The 26189-nt window shown below is 35.7% G+C and overlaps 3 protein-coding genes across 36 annotated transcripts; 2 read left to right on the top strand and 1 right to left on the bottom strand.

Moving 5' to 3' along the window:
• Nucleotides 1–526: 526 nt before the first annotated feature.
• On the top strand, nt 527–14797 carry LOC114184281 (Pentatricopeptide repeat (PPR) superfamily protein). Of its 25 annotated transcripts, XM_085665445.1 has the most exons (12): nt 529–1096; nt 2399–3685; nt 4364–7911; nt 8824–8935; nt 10778–10918; nt 11436–11498; nt 11591–11679; nt 11848–12023; nt 12139–12318; nt 13404–13519; nt 14027–14134; nt 14295–14797. In XM_085665445.1, the coding sequence occupies exon 3, from the start codon at nt 4686–4688 to the stop codon at nt 7491–7493; it is 2808 nt and encodes a 935-aa protein (XP_085521571.1). In that variant the 5' UTR covers nt 529–1096; nt 2399–3685; nt 4364–4685; the 3' UTR covers nt 7494–7911; nt 8824–8935; nt 10778–10918; nt 11436–11498; nt 11591–11679; nt 11848–12023; nt 12139–12318; nt 13404–13519; nt 14027–14134; nt 14295–14797. The 25 variants fall into 25 exon arrangements, with proteins under 25 accessions (XP_085521604.1, XP_085521571.1, XP_085521584.1 ...); XM_085665458.1 differs by lacking the exons at nt 11848–12023; nt 12139–12318 and having other exon boundaries at nt 2399–2459; nt 3201–3321; nt 3405–3685; nt 11436–11679; XM_085665199.1 differs by having other exon boundaries at nt 11436–11679.
• Nucleotides 14798–16346: 1549 nt separating this feature from the next.
• On the top strand, nt 16347–19584 carry LOC114184360 (pentatricopeptide repeat-containing protein At5g47360-like). Its single transcript, XM_028071677.2, is given in 6 exon segments — nt 16347–16607; nt 16609–16748; nt 16751–18000; nt 18654–18782; nt 19020–19058; nt 19137–19584. Coding segments are annotated over 3 exon segments (1395 nt in total). The 5' UTR covers nt 16347–16488; the 3' UTR covers nt 17887–18000; nt 18654–18782; nt 19020–19058; nt 19137–19584.
• Nucleotides 19585–20752: 1168 nt separating this feature from the next.
• On the bottom strand, nt 20753–24719 carry LOC114166405 (F-box protein SKIP23-like). Of its 10 annotated transcripts, none has more exons than XR_014984170.1 (4): nt 23508–24719; nt 23002–23135; nt 21158–21262; nt 20753–21074 (listed from the first exon to the last, which is right to left on the bottom strand). XR_014984170.1 is itself a non-coding variant. In XM_085665556.1 (2 exons), the coding sequence occupies exon 1, from the start codon at nt 24602–24604 to the stop codon at nt 23519–23521; it is 1086 nt and encodes a 361-aa protein (XP_085521682.1). In that variant the 5' UTR covers nt 24605–24716; the 3' UTR covers nt 20753–21262; nt 23508–23518. The 10 variants fall into 10 exon arrangements, 2 of the variants coding, with proteins under 2 accessions (XP_085521682.1, XP_027907210.2); XR_014984176.1 differs by having other exon boundaries at nt 21202–21262; XR_014984169.1 differs by lacking the exon at nt 23002–23135 and having other exon boundaries at nt 23496–24719.
• Between the last annotated feature and the right edge of the window lie 1470 nt (nt 24720–26189).

Raw genomic sequence — 26189 nt, 5'->3', positions numbered from 1 at the left:
CATTGTAAATTAATTTGATCTCTCTGATCGATGTGAGATTTCTAACCTATCATTCTCATGTTGGAACATATAAATATTGAGATTAAATATTAATGGGTGATCCATAATAATTAAAACAATAAATATAAAAAATAACAAATTTTGTTAAAATAAATACTCATGACTAATATTATGTTTAAAAGTGAATTTTAACTCAATCTTATAAAATCGGTTTATAAGATGAAATTTATATATATATATATATATATATATATATATATATATATATATATATATATATAAAATTAATATTATCTTTGATTAATGCAGGACTTTCACCATAATTTTTTTTTTCACCAAGATAATAAAAATTAATTTATTTGTTCATATTTTGATATAAATCGGATCATTGTTCATCTATTAAGTAATAATAAGTAGGTTTGTATAATTCAAAAAATAGGTTAATTTGTTTTTGAATTTTGTATTGTACAAATAGACACTTTATCGATTTAATTTGTATCGTGGAGATTGGAGAAATGTGTGTATTTTGTTGACCTAATTGGTAGTGTTTTTGGTACACTTAAGAGTAGAAGGTTGTGTAGAGATAAGTGTTTATAATATTTTTGCTTACACTCAAAACTAACATATATAGATTCTAAATAACCTCGTCGTATTCGTTCATGCCATTAAAGCCACAGTCGCTGCTCAACCTCGCCGTTTCCACAACCCCTCGCCGCCGGAGATAAGCCATAGTCGCTGCTCAACGTTTCCACAGAACTTCGTCGCGACTTTCTTCGCCCTTCGATTGCGACCCAGCCGTCAACCACACCGAAGATCGACTCCCTCGCCGGAGATCGCATGACTCGTCGCTGCAAGTGGAGTTCTTCGCGACTTCCTTCGCCACTCAGATTGGGGACCAGCAACGCGTGCTTTGCCGAACAGTGTCGAATAGGGTTTTCGATTTCGCTTCAGTCGCGAGCCATTTCTCCCTCGTATTCACCGCACTGCGTATTCCTCCACCGCCCAAACCTCAACGATTCAGGCACACCAGCAATCGCCACGAGAATTCGTTCTGCATCTCCTCATTTCCGGCAAAGCCATTACTAGCACGGACGAGGTTCTACCACCTCTTTCCCTCTGTTACGATTTCCTTTTTGATTGGTTTGCACTTTGGTTATTGACTAATCTGCGATTCATATTCTGGTTATTGGGTTAATTGTGGATGAATTAATATTGAGTGTGCTCTATTGCTTTTGATTGAGATTGAAAATATCAATGCGTTGGGTGTACGTTTATTTGTTCGTGAAATTGTAGTGTCTCAACTTTTGGCGTTTTATTGTTGAACTCAGTTTGGATTCAATTGGAGATTTTAGCTTTCTAATTTGTGATGATGAACATGGCCTTATTCCATCCCTGAGTGAGTGCATTTGTCAGGAGCTTTTTATTTTTTATTTTTTGGTTTGATTTGGTTTGACTGGGTTCACTGATTGTGATTGCAAATTTGGATTGGCAAGGTTAAAAAACGATATACCTTTGTGTGCACGTGGGCCCGAGTGAATCCTTTTGGATGTCTTATTCATAATCTGATTTACATTGGTGACTTAGTGGAATGAATCACGTGTTATAGGGTTCGATTGGTTGAGATTGTCATTGTTAATATTATGTCTACACTATTTTGTGATTTGATAAGTTCTACGATGAAATTTCAGATAGAGGGTTGTCGTATGATTTCCTTGCTTAGTGTGTATGTGTGCTACATGTATATATACATATCTAGTCTTTATAGGTAATTTGGAAAGCACAGTGGGTATTATTAAGGGTGGTGTTTGATTGATGAATTGTAGTTTTAATGTATTCCAACTTCTTTTGAATTATAGTTTTAATGTACTGTGAAAAAGGTAGGATGATGAATCTCTTGATTTTAAAAAGGCCTGGTCTCTATATTCTCAGTTCCCGTGAGAGTTAGGCTCAACAACACCCTCTCGTTTTTCTTGAATAGTACTAGTTGATTTTGTTGGTTTTGACACTTTGAGTTTGAAATCTGAATAGGGAAAGCATTTTGATGATTAAAAACTTAAAACAGAAACTGAAAATAAGAAATAGAAATGCAAAGAAAAGCTTCCTGCTGGGATTTATAGTTTTTAGACCAAGGCAACATATTTAAGCTAAGCCTGTGGCCTCAAATGCTGTAAAAGGGCATGCTATGTTGTGGTTAATCAAAGGTAGGATTTTGTTTGAATTTGAGATAGCTACATGTCTACATCTTTCCTTTTTCAATCTTATAAAATAGTATTCATGGGGTGCCAAAACTAGTATTTTGTGTTCTTTTGTTGCATATAGTTTATACTTGCAATTTATAGTGTACAATTTATACTAGAAACAGTATTCAGTGAAACTGATGTGACTATTTTTTATGCAGATTTCATTGTGATTGGAAAAAAAAAAAAAAACCATTTATTGCATCAAAGACAATTATCCTGGTAATTTATTGAATTTACTCTCTATCCTACTTTATTAATGAAACATTGTCATTATTTCCTTCTGTATTTATAAACTTTATCTACTTACCTTAATTGTCTACTCATGTTGTTAATTTTTTTTGTTGTATGATCCATGATGTTCCCAAATAGTTAGCTTCATAGTTGTATGCTTGGGAATGGTTTTAGTGTCTTAACTAGAACCAACAACCCTAAAAGTGCCTTGTAGTGAAATATTTGTGTTAACTAAATTTTTTAGTTAACTTTGTTCCATTTAATTGATTTGAGTGTAATACTCTTTTCCTCTTGTTTGTATGATCCCATTCCTAAATAATTAATTTTTTCTTTTTGTATTTATTTTGTAGTCATGCCCATAGATAAATCATGGATATCTAAACTACGAAACACCATTGAATACACAAATGGGTTGAAGGTTTTTTTGAATTTTGCTTTCAAACATGATAATGGTCATGCGATTAAGTGTCCATGTTCAAAGTGTGGTTTCAGAAAATGGCAAACTAGGGATATAGTTCAAGAACACTTAACATGTAACATTTGTTTTCTTTTTTCTTAATCAAATGTAACATGTGCTTGTATATAAGGAATGTTATATCATTTATTATAAGTTTTATCAAGCAAAGTTTCTTAATTTTAAACAAATTTTTTTGCAAGCGATTGCATTGGATACAACCTTTAATTAGATTGTTTATTTAGGCAATATAACATCAATTACTCTTTGTTAAGCAACTTGGGTTATGGAGAAGTTGGTTTTACACTGGACAACATGTCTCCCAACTGGAGAGAAGCCAAAAAAGGTTCAGCAACAATGTCAATAGTGCAGTCTTAAGCACTCAAATGCTACTATGTAATGAATAGTCTTATCAATTCTTATTAAAAAAAATGTGCAGCATGTTGTGGTGATTATGTGTGTTGTTCACTGAAGGTAAGGCATGAGAAACAGAAAGAGAGAAACACTCCAAAGAAACAACGCTCTTCTCTTCTCTGCAACATTCACAACACTCTGCCAAACCAAATCACTCTCACATCTTTCTCTTCTCCAAGTGTTTCTCCTCTATCCATCGCGACACCTCGATACTGTCAAAGGCAACCCAGCCACCACAGTGCGACTTTGACGGGTCGCAGACCCACGGCACTACGAAGACAATGTATAGCCACCACACCGCCACGGATAGCGACGATTTGGATGAAGGGCGACCATCACGATATAGGTTCCTTCCTAATTTGACATTTCCGACCCTAAATTTTTATTTGTAGCCCTAATTTGTAAATATTGATTGTGGAGAGGTTTGGAGAGATAACTTTTATAGAAAAGCGTAAAATTTCATATGACTTTGTTCAAGTTTCTCTTGGATTGAGACAAAATATCTCTAAATGTTAGGTTGTCTGGTAAAACATTGGATAACAGTAACATGAGTTGCATTCTAATTATCATAATATGGGACCGAAAGACTAGAGCATTTGATTTGCAAATCATGTAAAAGATAACTTAATTATTGTAGCTCGCAAAGGATGAATGCAAGGACATGAGACAATAAAACGTTTTGGATATTGAAGAATGAAGGAAAAATATTGACGAAGGATGAAATGTGTATGTTATTTGGCCTTAATTAAAAACGTGAATAGAAGGTTTCTAAGAAATATGTATATGAACAAGAACAATAAATGTGTGGCTGCTCCTATCCTGTTCAAAGCACTCGCCAAAAAATTATTTTTGCTGCACTAATTGTGACTTGGCTTTACTCAAATTCTAAACATTAGGATGCTTGTTTCTATGAGATTTTATGGTTTGGTCATTAACCCAACTCTTTAAAACTGGCTTTATACTTTGAAATTGTAGACAATTGCGAAAAAAGTTTAACATATATATTCCAAACTTGTATTTGCAGAATTGTTAAAACTCAAGTAGCCAAGATAAAGTGTTAGGAACAATAGACAAATCGGCGACAAACGCCGCAACAACACTGAAGAACAGAAACAAGCACAAGAGAAATTGAAGGCCAGTAGGGAGCCCAAAAAATTAATCACAATGTCGGAGTGCGAAAGATAAACATCAACATAAAGCTTAACTCAGAAGAAAAAGCGACGGGGAACGAAATCCAATTTCAAATAAGACAATCACCAAATGTGAATAGAAGGTTCCATACACAAACTGGATTTTACTTCAAACAGTTGGAAGGGAGAGAAAAGAGAATCGAATCGAATAGATTGATGCGCGTGAGTTTCAAAGTGAGAGGGTACCATGGGCATTGGAGTGTTGAGAGTGAGTGCATGGGGAAGGCAAAGGGGAATGCCGGTGCCTGGAATTCCCTTCTTCGCATGCACTCCACCCATGGATTGCCCCAAAGTGTTCTTCGATGTTTTGCTTCTTTCCTTAACTCTGGCCATTCCCCTGATCAGTTCACTTTCGCCATCACTCTGTCCGCCTGTGCAAAGCTACAAAATGTTGAGTTGGGGAGGGCAGTTCACTGTTGCATAATTAAGAGGGGTCTTCAATCTGCCTCCTTCTGTCATGGTGCACTTATCCATCTTTATGCCAATTCCCACTCTCTCACTTCTGCTCGCACCCTATTTGACGCTGCACCCTCCCCTCATCTTCACCCTGTTTCTTGGACCTCTTTAATCTCTGGTTATGTTCAAGCTGGCTTGCCTGAGCAGGCACTCCATGTATTTGAAAAAATGCTCACCACTACTTCTCCCGCTTCTTTTCCAATTCTAGACCCTGTGGCACTTGTCACCATCTTAAACACTTACACCTCTTTAGGAAAGCTGGACAATGCTTGCCAATTGTTTGCACAAATGCCCATCTCCACCCGAAATGTTGTGGCCTGGAATGTCATGATTTCTGGTCATGCCAAGAGAGGACATTATCAAGAGGCTCTTGCCTTCTTTCGTCAAATGAGTAAGCATGGTGTCAAATCCACAAGATCCACACTCGCAAGTGTTTTGAGTGCAATTGCCAGTTTAGCTGCCCTCCATCACGGCTTCCTAGTTCATGCCCTGGCTATCAAGCAAGGCTTTGACTCCAGTATATACGTTGCAAGTTCTTTGATCAATATGTATGGCAAGTGTGGGTTGCTGGATGCTGCACGCCAAGTATTTGATGCTATATCTCACAAAAATATGATTGTCTGGAACACCATGCTCGGGGTTTATTCACAAAATGCCTATTTAAGTAATGTCATGGAGTTGTTCTCGGATATGACAATATGTGGCATTCACCCAGATGAATTTACCTACACCAGCATTTTGAGCTCGTGTGCATCCTTTGAATACGTACGAATTGGTCGCCAGTTGCATTCAACTATTATCAAGAAGGGTTTTACTTCCAATTTATTTGTCAACAATGCATTGATAGATTTGTATGCCAAAGTTGGGGCTTTGACGGAAGCTACTAAGCTGTTTGAGCTCATGACATACCGAGATCATATTTCCTGGAATGCAATTATTGTTGGATATGTGCAAGAAGAAGAGGAGGCTGGTGCTTTCAGTTTGTATCAAAGAATGAACTTGGACGGCTTTGTACCTGATGAGGTATCTTTGGCCAGCATACTTAGTGCATGTGGAAATATTAAGGTTCTTGAAGTAGGGCAGCAACTCCATTGCCTGTCAATTAAGTTGGGTTTAGAAACAAACCTTTTTGCTGGAAGTTCTCTTATTGACATGTATTCGAAGTGCGGAGACATTGAAGATGCACAAAAAATTTATTCTAGCATGCCTGAACGGAGTGTGGTCTCCTTTAATGCTTTGATTGCAGGATATGCTCCAAAAGACATAAAAGAAGCTATTAGTCTTCTTCATGAGATGCTGATACTGGGACTGAAGCCATCTGAGATTACATTTGTAAGCCTCCTAGATGTTTGTAAGGGTTCTGCAAAGGTACTTTTAGGCATGCAGATCCATTGTGCTGTAGTGAAGAGGGGCCTCTTATGTGGTAGCGAATTCTTAGGAACCTCTTTGTTGGGCATGTATATGGACTCACAAAGGCTTGCAGATGCAAGCATTCTTTTCTCGGAGTTTTCTAACCTTAAAAGCACGGTAATGTGGACCGCTTTAATTTCAGGATATACTCAAAATGAGTGCAGTGATGTGGCCTTAAACTTGTATCAGGAAATGCGGGGCAACGATATCTTACCCGACCAAGCAACTTTTGTTACTGCTCTTCGAGCTTCTGCTCTCTTATCCTCTTTGCATGATGGTAGAGAGATACATTCTCTAATCTTCCATACTGGTTTTGACTTAGATGAGTTAACGAGTAGTGCCCTTGTAGACATGTATGCAAAATGTGGCGATGTAAAAAGTGCTGTTCAAGTTTTTGATGAATTGCCTATTAAAAAGGATGTGATTTCTTGGAACTCAATGATAGTTGGATTTGCCAAAAATGGTTATGCTGAAAGCGCCTTGAAGCTCTTTAATGAGATGGCTCAATCATGCATTACTCCTGATGAAGTAACATTTCTTGGAGTTCTCACTGCTTGTAGCCATGCAGGGTGGGTTTATGAGGGTCGTCAAATTTTTCACATCATGGTAAACTATTATGGAATTGAGCCCAGAGGGGATCACTACGCTTGCATGGTTGATCTACTTGGTAGGTGGGGTTTTCTCAAGGAAGCTGAAGACTTCATTGACAAACTAGAAGTTGAACCCAATGCTATGATTTGGGCCAATTTATTGGGTGCTTGCAGAATACATGGGGATGAAAAGAGGGGACAGAGAGCGGCTAAGAAACTTATCGAGTTAGAACCCAAAAACTCTTCTTCATATGTACTGCTTTCAAATCTGTATGCTGCGTCTGGACTTTGGGATGAAGCTAGATCTTTGAGGAGAACAATGATAAAGAAAGATATCCAAAAAATGCCTGGCTGTAGCTGGATCGTTGTGGGACAAAATACAAACTTATTTGTTGCGGGTGATAAGTCACATCCTAGTTGTGATGAAATTTCACTAGCATTAAAGCACCTGACAGCACTAATTAAAGACAATAGATTCCATGATGTTGGAATTTCCTGGGTTAGTTAAATGTAGTTATTCTATATGATTGAGTGGACGTTTAATTGGATCTCATCACTTGAAGGCTGTTTTATGGATTTGATTCTTGCCAAATCATAAATATGTTGGTGTTGGGGAGTTTATTCAACCAAATCTCGTCACATGAAGATTGTTTATGCTATAGGTTCTATTTGTTATGAACTTTTAGCCTTGATGTCTGGGCATCTACATCCTCAATCATTGCACTCAAGTTCTGTTTTAATGGGGAACTTTTGTCCACATTCCTCTCAGCTTACATCATGTTCCAAGTGATGAATGACATTTGTGTGTCTTTCAAACTCAACTTTATGGATAGCATAAATAGTTTATTCGGTAAGTTAGCCCCATAAACAATTATTTGTTGTGATTTGTCCAAGGAAGGATTGACGGAGGAGGATCAACAGACCAGGTTAGACTCTTATTCTCTTTTTCCAATGAATACCTCTATAGGTTATACTTTATTAGAGAGTTTGGGAAGATTTACATTGCTCCTCATTCATGTTAGCTACACAATGATATGTTTCTCTCTTTCTTCCTGTTAGAGTTCTTTGCTCTTGTTTCTCATGGGTGTCCCTCTCATTTAAATGATCGTATATGTTCTGCAATCTTAGTTATTCTGAAATATCTTGTCTTTGAGACTGCCTTTATTGGATGCCAACACAGTCATTAGCCTTTGACATTTGAACTCATGGATGATTATTTTTCTCTTTCTCATTGCACACTGATGATACACTTTATAACTGTTTTCTTTTCTCCACTTTCTATGTTCCTTTCCATTGTCTAGATCTGTTGATCATATCTCTGTTTAAAAGGAACATTCTCTTTAGTCACTGTTTGTCCTGAATTCTTGTTGAATGGGTCTAGAAATGAAATGAGTTTATTTATCTCGAAATAACATCTTCCTTGTGGGATAAATGTCTTTCAAAATTATCTGGAAAACTATTATTTGTGTTCCTTATTCACTTTCTTCTTACACTTTGGTCTCATTTTTAGTTTTGGATTTTTTTTCGGTAGCCCGTTGTTTACAACTTGTACACCTCGGTTTAAGTAGTCTGGACTTTTAAAAATGTGTAACTTTATGCTTTCTAAGCAATGAATTTAAGCTCGTGATCTGTCCTTATGCATTAAGTCTTAAAAATGTCAGCTGATCATTCTTCTATATTTTTTAGGTTCTCTTTGTTGTTTTGCATGGTGAAATATGGTTCATCAATTGTTTAGCCTGTTGTGTTATGATAATAGTCATATGTATATTTGACTAATTATAGACTTTGGATTGTTTGGTGTAGTTTCATGGAATGATTAGTGGCATAGTTGTTTGTAGGTGACCCATGCAAAGATCTCTTACATATCTAGTTTTGCGGCATTGGATTGTTTTCTCGAGCTTATCACTATTGTTATTGGAAGGGACATTCTACTCTATAATAATTTTCCTTGTAAGCGTAATTTATTGTCCTATTTTAATTGCTCATGCGTGTCCTATTCTGTTGGATAGTTGATTTTAGCATTTACAATGGTTCATGAACCAAAGTTTTTGATTTTGTGGCATGTCGTTTCGAGCAGAGAGGCCATTATACAAGATTGGTTGAAAATGTTTGTTCTCTTCATTTTTAGGAGATTTGTGTTGGTTTGATTGGAATATATATCCTGGATTAAACATGGCAATATTCTTTGACATCATGAATTATCAGTATTTTGAAAAACCATTTGGTTTTAGTGCTGGTACTACGATAACACTACTTCTACTACTGCTACTACTATACTACCTCTACCCCTAGTGCTGGTACTACTATACTACTACTACTGGTCCTAATGCTTCTGATCCTACTGCATTTTTATTTTACAATTGCAAATGTTCTAGATTTTATTTAAGGGAAGCTCTCTCTCTCTCTCTCTCTCTCGATATATATATATATATATATATACATGTATTTACATTGTTTAAAAATTTCTTAAAATATTAGAATTATTTGAAATATTTTATATGAATACCACAATTAATATCTTACACTTTCATTGGGCACTTGTTAACTATTTTTGGCCCTGTTTTGGATGATTTTATGTTTGACACAGTTGGGAAATTAAAGCTTATGGAAACAGTTGATTACAGCAGCTGTTTCTATGATAATTCCTTTGAATTTTCTGTATAGAATTTTGCAAATTTCATTTTACAACAGCATTTCTTGAAGCGTTTATTACTATCTTGCTTATTTTAGGCTTGTCGTAGGTATGTCATAGCTTATTTAACAAGCTTAATTTGAACAAGTACCTACATAGGCCTTTTTCATTCTAATAGGGTCGTAATGCATCACTGGAGTATATGCATGTTTGCTGGTGTACTCCTCGAGTTGCCTTCCTTAGTTAATAAGAATTAAGCATGCACTCTTTTGGAATTTTGGTGCCATCTTTTGTGTGTATATTTACGTTTTTGTCTTAGTTCAGGGGTTTTGCTAGTCTTTTGGTATTTTCTCTCTATTGTGCTTTCAAAATACACCGATTCCTATATATTAAAGAAGTTTTCAATATATTTTAAAACATAAAAAATTAGTGTACATTAATTTGAAGGCACAACACCAAAATCTCGAGAGAAAACCCAAATTCTTAATGTCTAAGAAAAGTTTGCATTTCTGGTTTATGATTTGTTCAACTACATAATAAGCATTCTATATGATATAGCATCTGTTTGCATAAACTTCTCCAAAAACACTTCTAAGAGAAGAAAATTAAAAAAAAAAAGAGTTTCTTCATAAGTTAAAATCAGTTTACGTTTTCAAGTATAGTTACTCTACAATATATGTAGTTTTCTTTTTTATTTATGTACAGCAGTAGTATAGGTATTACTGTAGCTGAAGCAGTACAGCTGTCTATTCTAACATCCCAAGTATCTCTGAATTATATATGTTAGGTTTGTTACAGTTTAGTTAGAGCTCTCTATATACTTGATTCTGTTCAGTTAGGATTGTTACAGATAATTTCACTTGGGTTAAAAATTCATTTTACATGAATTTCAAATCTCATTCATTCTCTCTCAACCTTAATATTATTCATAAAACAATTTTAACTCATGGAGAAGTTTATTTAATTTTTTTTCTTATTTTCACCGAAAAGTGTTTATGGAAAAGTTTATCCAAACATGCCCATAATGCATTAGACTTTCCTTGAAATAAAATTTGAAGGTTTACTAGTTTGTACTACTCTTTAATTTAACTTTTCTTTGGTTTTTTTTAACAGATGTTTATATTACTCTTTAATAGATATATGCATTATTTGTTTTCCAGGCTAACAAGGAACAGTTAGTGCAACTAATGTTTGAAACATTCAACATATCAGGGTTTTATGCTTCTGAACAAGCGGTGCTGTCACTGTATGCTGTAGGACGTATCTCTGGATGCACAGTTGACTTGGTCATGGAAAAATAGGTATCCATATCTGAAAGAATGGGAATTCAAGTTTTTTTTTATTGTATAATTAAAAACTACGAACAAAGATGGTTATTTGATTTGCTTGCTGAAAATCAAGTTGTCTAATTTGAATGTGGGTGTATATTTATCTCTGTCACATATTCATGTGATATTTGTGCCCCAACAGCTCTATGGTGGGTGACTAGAAACCTGTTGTAGTGAAATCTCTGTATTGCACCAGAGTAAAATAAATATAATGTATAGCTGCATATCATTTGTCGGTGGTCAAATATAAATTACCTAGGACTTTGTCAGATTTTGAAAGCCAAAAAGAGTCAAAAGGATGTCTGAAAAATTGAACTATTTCCTGCAATTGCATATTCATTTTATCCTCCCTTTTCTACGTGCCATCTTTGGTGATTTAATAATATTGTATGTGCTATCTAAGAGCATGAGTAAAAAGCTGAGTGTTTCTATTTTAAAATCTGAGCTTATTAATTGTCTACAACTTGATCTTTTTGGCTTGCCTAATCAGATATTGCACCAGTGATTGAGGGTGCTGTTAACCACATTGCCTCAAGAAGATTTGAGTTTGGAGGTACTGATCTAACTAATTTCCTTGCTCAAGAACTTGGCAAATCCAATCTGCGAGTGAATCTCAACATCTCTGACATTGAGAAAATAAAACAGCTATACTCATGCTGTGCTGAAGATGAATTAGCTTATCAGCAGACTCAAGATTCTTGCCCAGTGGAGACAATACCCTTCCTGATGGACAGGCATGTCTCTTTGTTCCTCCATATAATAGTTTTTCATTTACTTATGCCTGTTCCTAATGTATTTAGTCAGTTCTTCAATCAAGTTTGTTTTACTTTAGATTTTACAATCTTAGTACGTATGCAAAGCAAACAAAATTGAAAGGTGGGTTGAAGAATTGTTTGTGTTAGGACTTAAGCATAAGAGGAGAGTCCAACCCGAAAAGACTAGTTCAAGGTGGGAGAACTTCAAGGCTTAAGTACCACATTAAGTAGTTTATCTTACTCAATGTGAGACTCCTAACATTACCAATCCCTTTAAGGGCCGACATCCATGGCAGCTTCACTCTATTGACATTGACCCACCGGTAGCTCTTTTCTCCTTGACCACTGCACTCATCTATTAGTGTTCAATTTGCACCTTAATTCAGCTTGGAGAGTCCTTTCTGTAACCTAACTCTCAATGAAATTACCAATTGGAAGGATTTAAGCACACGAGGAGAATCCAACCCAAAAGACTAGTCCACTAGGTGGATGGGAGAACATCAAGGCTCAAGTACCACATCAAGTTGTTTATCCATTTATCCAATGAGAGAGCAGGGCTTACTTCAGAATTGAGATTGTTCACCTGTTCGTAATTTAAACAAAGGCATAAGGGAGAAGGTGGCTCACACTTGTTACCTTAGGAAAGCTTCTGTTTTAATTCCATAACAATGTTAAATTCGATCTGGCTGGTCACATTATTTTTTTTTTTGTTTTTGTTGCGATGCAAATGAACTAGTCATTTGGCTTGTACTTTAGTTCGCTGATGTCTAAAAACCTTGCTCACATTGGTTATTGGATTATCATTGAAATATTTAAACTGAAGATTCTTTTGGGTCTAATTGCATTTCTTCTTTACATGACATTAGTATAATATGGATGATTGGATGCATGTATCGTATCTTTAGTTCATAGAAGGGTTCTGAGAGATTTTTTGTTATCTGATAGAAACGGGTAGTATATAGATCAAATTCTAGGAGTACAACTCCTTTACAGTAGAGCATTATACCCAAGCTCTGAAAAAAAAAAATAATAAAGGAAAAAAAAAAAGACAGAAAAGAATATATCAGCCAGAACTTCAGGATGCAGCCTTTGTCTCCAAGGCAAATGCCTAACCTAGTTTCTGTTATCCCTTTGGTACCCTCTCGAATCCTATAAACACATCCTCTTTGTAATGTATATTGTACCTTCTGTTTTTTCATTTCCATGCTTAGCCCATTTGTTCCCACCAACATCACCATACCTAATTTCCAAAGGATGTGCCGAATGAGACTAGAAACATCTATGTTTATGCTATGAGCAAGTGGTAGGGATTTATTGGTTTTACACTTGTTGAATGTTATGATCATAGAGGTGGTCAGAATGGCCTTGAACCTTTTACCAGGGTTGGACATGTTAAGTTTTAGATGAAAAGGCAGAACCAAATTGAAATTATCTGAAAAAGGACTCTAATTCAGATGTAAACCAGGACAGTTACTATTTTAACCCATAAGATGTGGATACAATTGTTCTCTTGAGAACTTGGTAGTTTGAACTTCATAAATCAATAAAAGTGCATATTCTACATATTAAAATGCTGCATTAACACTGATATGACAATTTGATGTGTCCATATTCTAGACTTGCAAGATGTCTAGGTGGTGGCCTGATTTTAAAAATTGTAGTGGATATGCATTAACTAAATGCAATCATATTTCCATGTTTAGGTGTATTGGCACCACAGGTAGATGACTTCAGTAAAACCTTGCTCTGCCAAAATCATGTGTATTGCAGCAATGGCGGCTTGCATATCTTTCAGCAAACCTGCAAAATATTCAGTTTGGTCAGTGATCTCTACATGCACAGATTTACTGCACCCTTCATATGTCTAATTATTACTTACTCCTTAGATTTGCTTGCAATGTTCTTTTGTTGATACAATTTTTAAAACAGCAATGCGAAAGTAAATAACAAATTTTAAAATATATAACAATGAAATAATAAAATTAAGAACCAGTATAGGTATAAAAAGCAGTTTGAGTATGCAAGAGTGAAGAATAATTGTAACTCAACTTTACCAATGGGGACAGCAAATAAGATTAGAACTATAGTCGCAATAATTGCTCATGCGTGTTCTATTCTGTTGGATAGTTGATTTTAGCATTTACAGTGGTTCCTGAACCAAACTTTTTTATTTACTGGCATATCGTTTCGAGCAGAGAGGCCGTTATACGCGATTGGTTGAAACTTTGATTTTTGTTCTCTTCAGTTTTAGCAGATTTGTGTTGCTTTGATTGGAATATATACCTTGGATTAAAAACTTAATGATGTTTGTTCTCTTCATTTTTAGGAGATTTGTGTTGCTTTGATTGGAATATATACCTTGGATTAAACACGGCAATATTCTTTGACATCATGAATTATCAGTATTTTGAAAAACCATTCGGTTTTAGTGCTGGTACTACTATAACACTACTACTACTTCTACTACTATACTACTACTACTACTGGTCCTAATGCTTCTGATACTATTGCATTTTTATGTTACAATAATTGCAAATGTTCTAGATAAGTATTATTTATATAAAATAGTTGTGACAAGGCGAAAGGAATTGCAGGCTGAAATGAGAATGAGGGTTTTGCAGTTGTGTTCTTCCATGGCTTCCAAGTGGACATGCAGAGCTCCTCTGCAAGTTGAACTGGGCAAGTTCTGGATTTTGAGAAAAAGGAGTAATTTGCACGTGCAGTGCTCCGGCAGACCCGAGAGCCCCTCCTGGAGTTGACACCAGAATCCACTGGGACAACGAGGATGAAGGGTGGATTGGTGGCGGAGACAGAGATAAAGATCCAGAAAACATTCACACACAAGCACGAAGACATGAGTACAGTGATCGAAATAGTTGCAGCAAGTTAAAAACTGCAACCTGTTTCATGGTTGACCAGGTGGTGTTTGTTCTTATCTAGTAAACTTAATTCACCTATAAATTTATAATTTTCAAAAAAAATTTAAATCGTGCTAAAATTCTTATTATCTCTTTCATGTTAATTGTAAACATTCTGTCAATAACTAATCAAACATTATATTATTAAACTATATATAACCTAACTTTAACACAACAAAGTGATTGCTCTTTTCTTTTTCTTCTTTTCCTTCTTTTCATGTTCTAAAAATAGTTATACAAACATGCATCCAAAAAAAATCTCAGTTTGTGCATTAACCTAAAATATTTTAAGTTATGGAAAGATAGTAAAAATGTATATTATTAAAAGTAGTAAAATTAGAATAAATTAAAAACTTACATTATTCTCCATTCATATTTAAAGTTTTACCATGATAATATAATAAGTCCATAGTATTAAGGTATATGTTTTCCTTTTTAAATGACCGAAGTTTCCCCTACAATTTCATTCTCATGTTTCTGAACACATAACAAAAGTATCAATTCCAAAATATTTCATTGGATCACGATTTGTTCACGCATCCGAAAGAAACAATGACAATGATAAGTTTTTAAATTTAGTAAACTCAAAGAGTGAAGCAAGAGAAATACATCATAGCATAATCTATGTCATGTATGATTCAAACAACAAAACACAACATGGCGGTTAACAATTTAAGCATAACTTAGTAATAAAAATTACTTAAAAGAATAAGTTTAAAGCAATTTCCATTATATATAGATCAAAGTTGATAAATATGCTATAGCAAACATGATTGCATTTTTTATCAGTTTAATTGAAGTTAGGTTTGCACTACATTATAGCAACTGTGACTGAGACACAAGTATCATAATCTGAGAGAGCCCACCACAACAATTTGTGGATACCATTCCCGTAATTTACCAAATGCAACATCAATGTCTTCATTCTTGATTAGTTTCATTGAAAACAAAAATTGTAAGCCAATTACGATTTTAAATCAGCAAGAATATACAACCAGGACATCATTACCAACAATAACAAAACAAAGAACCGTAAAACTACAACATTTATCAACAAAAAAGAACAATATCCACAGGAAAAACGTTTGCGTTAAATAGCATTTTCCGGAAAAGATTGGGGACAAATAGTAATGTTAGTCAGAAATGGGTGAGTTGAATGTCATAGGCGTTGAAGAATGCAGGTCGTGAACTATGTTGACGTTGGCAAACAGTGTATTCAGCGTGAATAGCAACAGTAGGGAAAACACCGATTTTAGTTATCATTAGGTTCTTGATTGGCGACAAAACAAGTGACGGAAGTATGATACCTCTCCATTCTTTTATTTTTCTCAATATATATATATATATATATGTTTCGATTCTGACCCAAATTCAATTAGCAGCTATTGTTAGGAACAACAACCACTGCGTTCCTGAAAGTATTTAAACTTCGCTTGATTTTGACTCCTAAATTGATTTTTCGGTGTACCCGAACGAGCCCACTAGTCGCAGACAAGAAAAGTTAAAGGAGAGTTGTCGAATTTCATGATGAGCGTTAATGTTCCGATTCCGATCCAAATTCGTCTGACAATATCATTAAAAACAACCATTGTATTTCTGAAATATTATCTATTTTGAATCGTTTGAGTTCTCTTATGTGCGGGAAGAGATAGAAATATTTAACCTTGACCATATATATATATATTATTTAATATATTATATTATTAATTATCCATAGGATGTTAGAGGAAATCATTGGATTTGGAAGCAGTGTGAGAAGAAAGAAGGAACCAACTCAACTCGTTCTTACAGACACAGGCACGACCTTGTTCTTTTTGTTTGACGCAACCTTCGTGGTTCTGTCTTTTTTGCGTTGTCATCCACCGACCCTATGCCCCAATTTGAAAATTTTCGGCTTTTCCCGCGCTGCCACGCCCTCAAAACCCTTCTTTTCTCCACCCACCGAATGGGCATGGTGGGCATGGCCGATACCCTCCGTACCCATCTCCACCGTTAAGCCTAAACTCGATTCTCAATGTGTCATTGAAGTCCTCAACTCATGTCATCCCAAGCAACCTCTATTGGGCGTCAGTTTTTTCGTTTGGGCTGGATTTCAATCTGGGTACAGGCACAGTGCTTACATGTACAACAAAGCTGCAAATTGCTAGGGATTCAGCAAAATCCCCAAATTATTCGTGATGTCGTTCTGTCTTATGAGGCCGAAGGGTGTTTAGTCAATGTCAACATGTTCAGGGAGGTTCTGAAGCTGTGCAAAGAAGCTCAACTAGCTGAAGTGGCATTGTGGGTGTTGAGGAAGATGGAGCAGAGTTTCAACATCCGTGCTGACACGGTGATGTATAATGTGGTTATTAGGCTGTGTTGCAGGAATGGCGACATTGAAACGGCTGAGAAGTTGACCGGGGAGATGAGTTTGAACAGTCTTTACCCTGATCTTATTACGTACATGGCAATGGTGGAGGGATTCTGTGATGCGGGTCGTCCAGAGCATGCTTATTCTTTGCTTAAGGTTATGAGAGTACATAGATGTTCACCCAATTTGGTCCTTTTATCAGCCATTTTAGACGGCTTGTGTAGGTCTGGATCTATGGAAATGGCATTGGAGTTGTTGGATGAAATGGAGAAAGGTGGGGATTGCAGTCCAAATGTTGTTACTTATACATCTGTGATTCAAAGTTTCTGTAAGAGAGGTCAGTGGGCGGAAGCATTGGATATTCTGGATAGAATGAAAGCTTCGGGGTGCCATGCAAACCATGTTACTGTCTTTACTTTGGTTGATAGCCTTTGTGTTGAGGGTCGTGTGGAAGAAGCTTACAAGTTGATTGATAAGTTTGTGGTCGAACATGGTGTTTCTTATGGTGATTGTTGCAGTTCACTTGTGATTTCATTGATAAGGATTGAAAAGCTGGACGAAGGAATGAAGCTCTTCATGGAAATGCTTTCTGGTGATGCCAGACCTGATACTTTGGCATCTAGCCTTTTGCTAAAGGAGCTCTGTATGAAGGACCAGGTATTGGATGGATTCTACTTGCTTGAAGCAATTGAGAACAAGGGATGTTTGTCTGCCATTGACTCTGGTATTTATTCTATTCTTTTAGTTGGCCTTTGTCAAAGAAGCCACCTGACGGAGGCCACAAAGCTGGCCAAGATAATGCTTAAGAAATCAGTTTCGCTTAAACCTCCGTACAAAGATGGTGCAATCGATATCCTAATAGAATCTGGAGAGAAAGATCTTGTGAACCAGTTGACTGGCATTCGTAAGGGACTTTGATGATAAAATGCCTTATGAAGGAGGTCACGTCCATTGTTCTCTGCTGCCTCTGGTCATAAGTTTGCATTGTATAAGAGCAACAGTAAGAATTGATTTCCGTGATGTGGTCTGCTGGTACTTTCTTCCTTTCTTCCCCTTGTAGGAGACAGTATATTCTTGAGAAACAGTATGCTTGTCTTTATCTGTGTTTGCTAAACCCATTCTCGTTGTAGATTCCTTTTAATATCGATGAGTTGGCAAACCCATTTTCCTCATACAAATTAGTGAAACTTCTTTTCTTTGATGTACAAAATAAAATTCAAGAATAAAGTTGTTGAAATATTTTTGCCCTTTTTTGTTCTGTATTTGATTCTGATTGATGCCATTTCATGATTAATTTTATTATGCTTTGACATTTGAATGTAAGAACTCAACAAATGGTGTATAAAAGCTATTAGCAAGGGTTGCTAATTCAACCAGAATTTGCTTGATCTGTTGGGGATGCAAAGTATTTTTTGTCAAAATTTTGTTCAGTAAGAGCATTGTCAACAGAAGTACAAATATGTTGAGTTGAGAGTCGTACAAAAGTATATTTTAGACTGCAACCAATGTGCAACATAACTGCTTGATATTAGCAAAGGTTGCCAATCCAATTTCCCCACTCAATTGATATTAAGTTATATTCAAACTAGAAAAGAAAACTGATAATTTTTTGTATGACAATTGACTATTTATTCCTCTGCTTCTCTTAAAACAAATCCTTTATGTGTCTGTTGATATATTGATAGATTGTGATGGATGAACACCATCGACCAAATGGAATACCGGTGACACGATTTACCTTGCAATCCATTTATGCACAAAGTGATGATGAGAAGCTTGAATTTGAATATGAATCAGGGAATACTAACATTTTGGTAAGATGTTGAATTTTATATTGAATTTAGAAATGAGATAGAAATGCTGATTTTACTTGTTTAATTCTACACCTCATTCAGAGTTTGGGTTGATCTTCCATATTAAGGGGGCACCTGCTACTCCCTCCCCCTCCCCTCAATTTGGACCTTGAAACAGTCTGAATATTTCAGTCTTTTGCAAATGATGGCATGAATAGATGCTGAAATTTTCCATTTTTATCTTTTTCATGAAAACAGGCAAATGATTATACATCCCTGACCGAGGTTTCTGGTCAGGTAACAATATTGTAATACTTTTTAAATAAATACTTGTGGATTTGTTCTCTTATTTATGATTGTGTGTGATCTGTGAAGGTTTTGTTTGAGCCTTGGGAGCGACTTCTTACTTATACCTTTTAACAGTGAAACTGTTGGGTCCTGGTACTTCATAACTAGAATCTAGGAAAGATAGTGGAGATGGTTTGACAAGGGATGCATCTGTCAGTATGTTCAGCAGGTGGCAAGGCACAACCACAAACTATGGAGCTGAAAGGAAAACAGCAGTATCAAGAAATTGTGATCTTGATAGATAGTGGAGCTAGTCACAATTTCATATCTGGCAAGGTGTAAAAAGCTTGGGAATTTCAGAAACTCTTCTAAACCAGTTTGCATAGTGAGCCATCTGGTTTTGTGCCTTCTGTAAATGGTATTTGAGTTGCTTTAACTCATAAGATCTTATGCAACAACTTCCACTAATGTTTCTACCAGGAATTTTATCTTTGATTGTGTACAAATATAAAATTAATATTATCTTTTTGATTAATGCAGGACTTCCACCATAATCATTTTTTTTCACCAAGATAATAAATATTAATTTATTTGTTCATATTTTGATATAAATCGAATCATTGTTCATCTATTAAGTAACAATAAGTAGGTTTGTGTAATTCAAAAAATAGGTTAATTTGTTTTTGAATTTCCTATTGTACAAATAGAAACTTTATCCTGTATGTTTTAGTTTGCGGTTGAGATTGGAGAAATGTGTGTATTTTGTTGACCTAATTGGTAGTGTTTTTGGTACACTTAAGAGTAGAAGGTTGTGTAAAGATAAGTGTTTATAATATTTTTGCTTACACTCAAAACTAACATATATAGATTCTAAATAGCCTGTTTTCTAATATTTCTGACTAATGAGGAGATAAGATAGAAGCATGAAATTGGTATTAAAAGCATCACAATGCGTTAATGTTTAAAATTTTTATACATTTGTTACAACGTTACATATATTTTAACATTCTACACACTCCGTTGATAAGGTCACTAAAATTAGTATTATATTATTATATATTTAAAGCGTTTACATATATCATTATTTTCTCTAATTGAAAAAATTGTTTTTTTCTTAATCAAATGTAACATGTGCTTGTATTAATATAAGTTTTATCAAGCAGTGTTACTTAATTTTAAACAAATTTTGCAAGCGACTACATTGGTTATTACCTTCAATAATTAAAACAATTTTATGATCAATTTCTCTCATCATAGCATAATTTTTTCTTTAATCAGATGTTTTATTTAGGCAATATAACATCAGTTATTGCAATATTTTAAAACGTGTTCCTTCTCTTAATATATTGAGTATACTTAAAAAATTTTAACATCACAAAGCATGAAATGTTTGAGTTGAGAATGACATGAAATGAACATATGGTTTAAAAAATAGCATAAAACGGTGAATTGGAGAGTGATGAAAGGGTTATGGAGAGAAGCCAAAAAAGGTTCAGCAGCAATATCAAATGCTCTCTTACACAGAGAGGGTTCAATAGTGCAGTCTTAAACACTCAAATGCTAAAATGCAATGAAGTCATGATCATAAACATCTATGTACGTGTTTGGTTCTGCATTAAATTAATGTAAAATTGATTAAAATTAATTTTCTAATGCAGAATCAGTACCTATTTAGTTTCCAAAATCAATTAAAAAAATTCGTGTTAAATAAGAAACAACTAATTTTTATTTCTGCTTTGAAAAATTGATTCAGCCAAACACATTCTAAGACTTTCCTCTTTCTTTCTTCCTACTCCTTTGGCATTTAAAGGAAGAACGGATGTGGAAAGGAATTGTCAATTCTTATTAAATTCACTACTTGCATATTGAAAAAAAAAATGAAAGAAACTTTACAGAAAATGTCCACTAGGATGAAAAAGACTAGTCTCGACATTCCAAGAAAATTATTTGCAAAGATGGAAAGCAGTTTGGAGTGAGATGTCTCGTCTCCACAAGTGCTGAGGGTATAAGTTTGGGCTGTTGAACCTTGTATGTACACAAGACAATGAATTTATGGATTTTAGCAATGAATTATTTCAATATGTAAAAGAATTATAGAAGCATCTCACTCTTTATTCAATTTACAATGGGGTACTCGTGAATGTTGCTTTACCGAGGTTAGATGGTGATTACTGGGGACACAATCTTCATAAATGTTGCTTTTCTAGCTCATCCTGCATTCATCATATAAGGCATTTTAGCAATACCATCCTATTCAAATCTTTATTATTCTCAAAGTCAAATAAAGAAACATTTACAGAAGCCACCTAACCCAACTAGGACAATTTCTCTGCTACTTAAAAGAATAAAAGTGTAGGTGAAAAGTCTCCATTTTTAGAACATTTCCCTGCAGTCTTCAACTTGGGGCAAGATTAAAACAATGAACAAAAGAGCCTGTATCTGTAGGTGAACATGTACCAAAATAACTAAACAGTAATGAACAATGGCATACAATGATTGACACCTCAAGGGGTTAACATACCAGGCAGCAAGAAAAATGAACTATTATAATTTATACAAGTAGGACATTCTTTTTAAATTTTGAAGTTTCCTGCAAAATCCATAAACTATGCACCATTATTCATAGAAGCTAACTTTCAAAATTAAATAATGCACAATATCTTCAGCATCACTAAAATCACAAAAACAGAATAATAATGTGGAGAGGATTCACAAAGGAATAGTGTTCACTTTCATTGTTAGCAGTAATAACATATGCAAATCCTTTTATGATCTCCTCTTCTAAAGGTCTTCTAGAAACATCAGTCAACAGGGAAAATACCATTCAAGTATGGTCTCAAACTAGCCCCAGCGGTGACATGTATTGCTGATAACCAAGCTTTACACCAAAAACCATTTTAAAGCAGCTAGCCTGTTCTCATTCAAGATTGACCAACAGTACTTCATCTGGAATGAAAGCCACATGAAGCTGCTTGTGCAGTGCTCTAATGTGTTACTCCACTTTATAGATATGCCATATTACCGAGTGAAACTCTCGTAATAAAAAAGATCCATGTCAAAAATACCTATACTTCTTCACTACACATAAGAAACCTATAGTCCTAATCTAAAACTTCATTAATCAACCTTCATTATATACACCAAACCTTAGCACATGCGTCAATTAACAACAAAGTAATACTCCAGTTACCAAGTTTAAAAATCCAGAACAAGTGGTTTTGTAGGTGTCCTCTAATAAATTAAAACACACACTAAGGCTGTGCTTGGATTAAGTTTCTAAACTTAAGTTTGAATGAACTTCATTTTGCAAACTGAGTTGTAAAAGCATCTCTCCCTTTGCTTCTTTTTCAAACTGAGTTTCTAGACAAAATAGAGAAACCTCAATTTACAATCAAATCAAACTGTAAACTAAATAAGAGATCATACATTTTGATTGCACATTGGGGTCTCCAAGTGAAAACCAAACATGCACTAAGCAATGAAATTAGATATTCATGCATAATTCACCTTGAGAACAACCAAATCAGCATACCAAGCATGAAGTGTCAACCTGAATCAATCTGGCGGTGGCCAGAACACCTCGGAAAACCCTCCACAGACACTTCAACAAGGGCCCAATCCGACCATTATCCAAACAATAAAGTCCCTATTCTAATTGTGACTCTATTAACACCCAATGCAACCAAACAATAATGAAAAATATGGTGCCTTACGATAAATTAACACCCTAAATTTTGTAAACTTAAGTTTGAATGAACTTCATTTAGCAAACTGAGTTTGCAAAAGCAACTCTCTCTTTACTTCTATTTTTTCAAACTGAGTTTCAAAGCCAAAATCAGTTTAATATCAGGACTCCAACTGAAAACCAAAGAAAGATGCTTTTCCGTTTTACGTTCTGAACATACATTGGAACCTCCCAACACTCAGAAATTACAAACAACGCCATAAATACCTCTTATTTCTCTCTCCACCTCACTTCTTCTAACATCAGATCTTCAATCATATCAATTCCTTATATCTTTTGTCTTCCCATCTATCTCAAGGGGTGTCCAAGAATCATCTTCCCAACCGAAAACCAAACATGCACTAACCAAGGGAAATAGATATTTATAGCACAATTCACCATGAAAACCTTTCTACCAAATCAGCACACACATATTCATATACACACCAATCGGAATAGATATTCATAGAACAACACAATTCACCATGAAAACACTTGAAAAGCTTCTGCCAAATCAGTATTCACATACACGTACGTTCACACACACATACCAATGGAAATGTATATTCATAGAACAACTCACCAATGAGAACACTTGAAATTCTCATACACATACACATACAATGCACAAATACATACCAATGGAAATAGACATTAATAGCACAATTCAGCATGAAAACACATAAAAATCATCTACCAAATCAGCATACACATATACATACATTCATACACACCTCGCGAAGCATCAATGGGTTCTGACCCAAACCGGGGGCGGCCAGAATAGCTCAGAAAAGCCAGGACACTGAGACAAGGGCGAAATCCTTCCATCATCCAAATCAAAAACCCCAACTCCATTAGCAACCCTGACAGCACCCAACCCATCATCTCTAAACACCACGTAGTTCCCTCTCTCAACCCCCAAATCCTTTGCAGAAGCAGAAAACGCACAATCATCTCCCAAGAACAGAACCCACTCCCCCAAACTCGCCACCTCCACCCACCTCCCCACCTCCTCATCGAGCCTAAACACATCAAACCTCACCGTCCTCTCCCACCCAATGACACCAACATCCTCCTCGTCCAAATTTTCGTAGTCCGCGAACAAGTACAGGTCCACCAGCATCAGCGCGCCGTTGCACTCCACCAGAAACTTCTTGTCCCCGCCGAAGACGCGCTCCGTGACAACGCGGAGCGAGGCGTCGAGCCCCACGGTGACTGTACGGCCGTTGCCGTCGACGGCGTAGAAGGTGCCGCGGAAGGCGCAGACGTCGTCGTAGGGGGTCGGCATGTCGGGGATGATGGTCCAGCCCGAGTCGCTGCGGCGGAAGAGGGCGAGCTTGCCGGAGATGTGGATGGTGAGGAGGGCAAAGCCGTCATTTCCGGCGGAGAGCAGGACGAGCTTCTCGTCGTAGAGGGATTCCGTGGAGGGGCAGGCGCTGGAGAGGCGGAACTCGCAGCCAAGGTCGAGAACGTGGAGGCGGAGGAGGTCGAGCGCGAAACGCGGTCGTTTTGGCTGGGAGCGGGAAAGCGTATGGAATAGACGCGCGGTGCGGGCGCGTGGGTCGTGGGAAATTTTAACGAGCCAGGGGCGGCAATTGGGGGCGGTGGAGGGTGGCGTGAGGAGGAGGAGGGAGCGGTGGTAGAGGGAGAAGGTGGGGGTGAGAGTGATGGAGTGAGAGAAGGGAAAAGGAGAAGAAGAAGAAGAAGATGAAGAAGAAGAAGAACGCCAAGAAGAACAAACGGATCGGAAACGGAGAAGGTAGAGAGGGCTTTGAAGGCGTTGAGAGATTAGGTTGAGAAGGTCCTTCGGAAGTTCAGACCAGTCCGCCATTGACGATGAGCTTGAAGGAGAAAGAGTGAGGAAAGAGAAAACGGTTAAGTTATTCAGACGTGAAAACAAAGAACTCAACTGTAACTAGATCTTTCAATAAGAACATGGTTTCTTTTGAAAAATATATTGAGTATATACATTTAAATCTATATAGAAAAAAAAAAAGAATTGTGTTTGTTAATGGTAAAAGATATAATGTAGACAATTATACTAAATAAATACAGGTGATATTACTTTACCAAAAAATTTAAACTCTTTTTATAAATTTTGTAAGAAAGTGCAAAATGAGAAAGACTAATATATTGTTTTAATATGAAAGAAGTTTGTATGTAAACGTTTGCGACAAGTTATAAAATTCAACACAATTTTTCGATTAACATCACAACAAAATAATGAAATACAAAGAAAAAATAGGTCATTGCAAAGAGATGGTTAGAATCATGTTCAATTCTAATTCAACTTTCAAGCACTTCTAAGTTTAAACATTAAGGATAAGTTTTACTCAATGAACATTCCTTTATACTTTCAAACATAGAAGCTAATAGAGTCTTTAACTATAGGATAGATGACAGGAATTGAATTGATAATATTAAAGTTTACAATACTTTTATAACTTGTAAATTGATTATAGCAAGAAGAAACAAGAACTCTCCACCATCAAACATGTAACAAAAGCATTTGAATTTACATTAGATAGTTAGCTCAATTATAAGAGACAACCAACATAAATGCTTAAATGATGAGAGTTCATCCATTAGAAAATTCTACTAAGCAAGTAAGAATGAGATGTACCTTCCAAGAGAATTTAACTTTCATATCTCACTTAGAGTAAAGGTTGCCTACAAAGCAATAATAATTTAAATTTAGTGCAAGTAATGCAAGAAAAACTTGAATAATTTCAAAAGAACGATATTGAGTTGCAAAATGACTAGTTAGATGTCGAAACCTAGTGCGTTTTTTCACAACAATCTTAATGAAGAAGGTTACATCATGAGGAACAAGACTAAACTAGTGATCAAAGATTACACTAAATGGACATGGACAATATTTCTCGCCTAAAAGGATAAAACTTTTAAAGTTATTTGTAAAATCTTGCAAGAAAGTAAAAAATGAGAAAGACTTACACATTACCTCGATTTCAAGAGATCATGGGAGATAGTTCATACACAAACGCTCTCAACAATTATTATAAATTTCAACACAACTTTTCAACTCCACAAACATTACACCAAAACAAATGTAGTAGAGAAGAAAAATGAGTCATTGTAAGAGATGTTTAGTTAGAACTCTTTGAAATTCTAATTCAACTTTCTAAGTACTCCTAGCTCTAAAGACAAAAGGTAGCCTTTGAGAGTTTATCTCTAAAAGTAATAAAGGAATTATGTTTATAAACCTTAAACATGAAAAGCCTACGAAGATTATAACTCAAAAACAATGAGAATTGAAAAGGAAATTTATATTAGATTCAATGATCATAAGCCAAATAAGAGATCATTAGAGTTGGACAATGTTTTATTTTTCTAACTAGTAGATTAATCGAAGCAATAAGAAAGAAGAAGCATCCTTAAGAGAATTGTAAGAGAGG

The sequence above is a fragment of the Vigna unguiculata genome, chromosome 1, assembly GCF_037176805.1.
Source record: "Vigna unguiculata cultivar grain cowpea cultivar isolate G323 ecotype 2 chromosome 1, ASM3717680v1, whole genome shotgun sequence".
Classification (NCBI taxonomy): Eukaryota; Viridiplantae; Streptophyta; class Magnoliopsida; order Fabales; family Fabaceae; genus Vigna; species Vigna unguiculata.
The sequence above is the reverse complement of the archived record's forward strand: the minus strand, read 5'-3'. Positions and strand labels throughout refer to the sequence as shown.